Source organism: Gekko japonicus, unplaced genomic scaffold (genome assembly GCF_001447785.1).
Source record: "Gekko japonicus isolate JY-2015 unplaced genomic scaffold, Gekko_japonicus_V1.1 scaffold91, whole genome shotgun sequence".
In the NCBI taxonomy this organism is placed as follows: domain Eukaryota; kingdom Metazoa; phylum Chordata; class Lepidosauria; order Squamata; family Gekkonidae; genus Gekko; species Gekko japonicus.
Window position 1 is genome coordinate 530,887 of NW_015172555.1, and position 2,825 is coordinate 533,711.

General features: G+C 50.1%; 1 protein-coding gene across 2 annotated transcripts in view; it reads left to right on the forward strand.

Moving 5' to 3' along the window:
• Positions 1–2,260, forward strand: part of STX18 (syntaxin 18) — a 49,748-nt gene extending 47,488 nt beyond the window's left edge. For both annotated transcript variants that reach the window (XM_015421177.1, XM_015421176.1), the window contains exons 10-11: positions 64–144; positions 2,153–2,260. In XM_015421177.1, the coding sequence (XP_015276663.1) occupies positions 64–144; positions 2,153–2,248 (177 nt within the window). In that variant the 3' untranslated portion in view covers positions 2,249–2,260. The remainder of the gene's footprint in view (positions 1–63; positions 145–2,152) is intronic.
• Positions 2,261–2,825: the final 565 nt, after the last annotated feature.

Sequence of the window (2,825 nt, forward strand, 5' to 3'; positions counted from 1 at the left end):
TTGGTCTTTTACATTCCGTAGCTTGACTGTTGAGAGTATTTCAATATACATATCTGATTTCAGGAAGCTGAAATTGATGATATCCATCAGCTAGTTGTGGGTGCAACAGAGAACATCAAGGAAGGCAATGAAGACATACGAGAGGTAACGTAAACAATATATATTTGTGTGTGTGTGTGTGTGTGTGTGTGTGTACTATCAAATGTTTCTCCATTCAAGTGTGACATGCCCCGTCTTAGCAGCCTGACCAGAAAAAGATCCAGGAGACACTGCCAGTTATGCCTACTATGAGAGCTCTTGCTGAAGGGTCCCATCTTGACCTGCTGAGACGTACAGACTTTGGGCTTTGCTTCTGAAAGAAAGTTCTCTCCATGGAGCCTCTCAGAGTTTCCTTGGGAGATGCACGCCTCCGCACTGGGCAAGGAAGGGACGCTTCTGGTCTCTCTCCCAAAAAGAGATTTGGAGTCTCGCTGGTTTAAAGTGGTATTAGAGACATTTGCTGGACTTCCGTTTCCGAGGGCAACCATTTTGGGCTGCAGCAGAACACTTAGATCCAGGAGCCCCTTCGAGACCAACTAGAGTTTCAGGAGGAGGTCAGCTTTTGAGAGTCACAGCAGAGCTTGCCCCCTGAAACTCTTGCCGGTCTCCGAGATGCTCCTGGATTCGAGTCTACCCGTCGCTGGACTTTGGCTTTCTTATGGAGTGTAATCGATTTATTGCCCCTCGCCTGAAGTAACCTGAAACCAGCTCTGTTTGGATCAGCGCTGCACCTGACACGCAGCAGGACTTCACACGTTCTGAGGCATCCTCCCTTCCCAGAACTCTCTGTGCATTTTTTGTAACATCCAGCCTGCAGGAGAGTTCTGGAGAACTCAGACGTTTGCACGCATATGCCGTTTCATTGGTCCTAACAAAAGGATATTCAAGTATATTGTGCTCTTGGGTTTTGCTTTTGGACTGACACGGCTGTCAACAGCTTCCTGTTGTAGCTTAGCTGGCCTTGTCTCCTGGTCTGGTTTGCTTTTTCTACAACAGGAAATAAAAACTCTCATTTTTATCTGACAGTTGACAGTTGACATCTATGTGGTTTCAGCAACTGAGAAAACAACTTAAATAGGAATAATATTCAGGGAGTACTTAAAAGCGTTTATGTTTTGTAGCTTCCGTCCACAGTGCTCTCCCGACCTTCGAATCATAGAGCTGGAAGGGCCCTTCTAGGCCATCTGCCTCAACCCCCTGGCTCAGTGCAGGGTCAGCCTAAAGCATCCCCGAGCAGTGTTTGTCCAGCTGCCAGAGAGGGGGAGCCCACCACCTCCCTAGCTCTTCAAGGGGCTCCCGAGGAAAGGGGAAGGTGGGGAGAAGTGGGGAGAGGTCTGCCATACAGGACCCAGTCCAGCTGTGAGGTTGGTTTGATGCAGCCTGAGTGCTTCACCACCACCCCTTCACTTCCTGCAGAACACGACCGAGGGGTTCCTGGTTTTGGAAACCTCCCATCCTGAGCTGCAGGGAAGAAATGCTGGCCAGATTGCCCAGCCCCACCCCCCGCCATTGGACATCATGGCAAACTAGAATTGCATTGGAGGCTTCTGAAAGCAGGGAGCCTTCAGATAAGCATATGGAGCAGAGGTCCATCAGTGGCCATTAGCCACAAGGTATAGGTAGGGACTCTGGGGCAAGGGATGCTCTGTCTTCTTGGTGCTTGGTGGGGGTCAACAGTGGGGGGGGGCTTCCAGCATCCTGGCCCCACTGGTGGACCTCCTGATGGCACTGGTATTTCTGGCCACTGTGTGATACAGAGTGTTGGGCTGGATGGGCCTCTGGCCTGATCCAACATTGGCGTCTCTTACGTTCTTATGTTCTTCTGTGGACGAGGGACCCAGGTTCCTCCTCACCATAAACAAATGCCTGAATGTTGTCGAAGGCTTTCACAGCCAGAGTTCCTTAGTTGCTGTAGATTTTCCGGGCTGTATGGCCGTGGTCTTGGCATTGTAGAACCTGACGTTTTGCACAGCTACTGGCGAAACGTCGGGTTCTACAATGCCAAGACCACGGCCACACAACCCGGAAAATCTACAGCAACTAATGCCTGAATGCTTCTTCTGCCTGCTTGTGACACTGTGGGAAACGGTTAACACCAGTTATTTGTCTACAGGCCATCAAGAATAATGCCGGATTTCGTGTGTGGATCCTCTTCTTCCTGGTGATGTGCTCCTTTTCTCTGCTGTTCTTGGACTGGTACGGCAGGTAGACCCCCCCCCCCCCCACCCCGCCACGGACGTGTGCCCAAAACCCAAGTCAATAGGAGCCCACCGTCAACTGACTGAAGATATTTTCTTTGCGAAGCAGGACGCATTGTACCTCGTGCATCATGACGGAAATATATAATGTCCAGAGGCAACATGCAGAGTCCTGTACGCTCTCGTGTGGAGTAACTGAGTCACATTTATTTTTGACGCCACTTGAGAATGTGTTAAATAGATCCCAGCTTAAAAAGTTAAACCGTGCGACTGATAAAATAGCAGGAAGTTCTCATAAAGGGCGGTGGCCATCCCCGGATAAAGAAGTTGTTTCCTGGCTGAGCTACCAAGATTAGTGGGGAGTCTGAAAAGGAAGCTGGCACAAGGGGGTGACCAGAAAGCGCTTTCTCCAACATGTTTGTAAAGCTGATTTTAATTCCACCGTCTCCCAATCAATTCAAAGCAAAGGGGCACGGCCGCGAGTAATTCCGTAGCAGCACTCGCATCACGGTGATGGTCCCTGGGGCCCTTGCTTGCCTGTTGACTCCACTGACATCCATTGTAAAGAGTCTGCAGAGTCAACTGCAT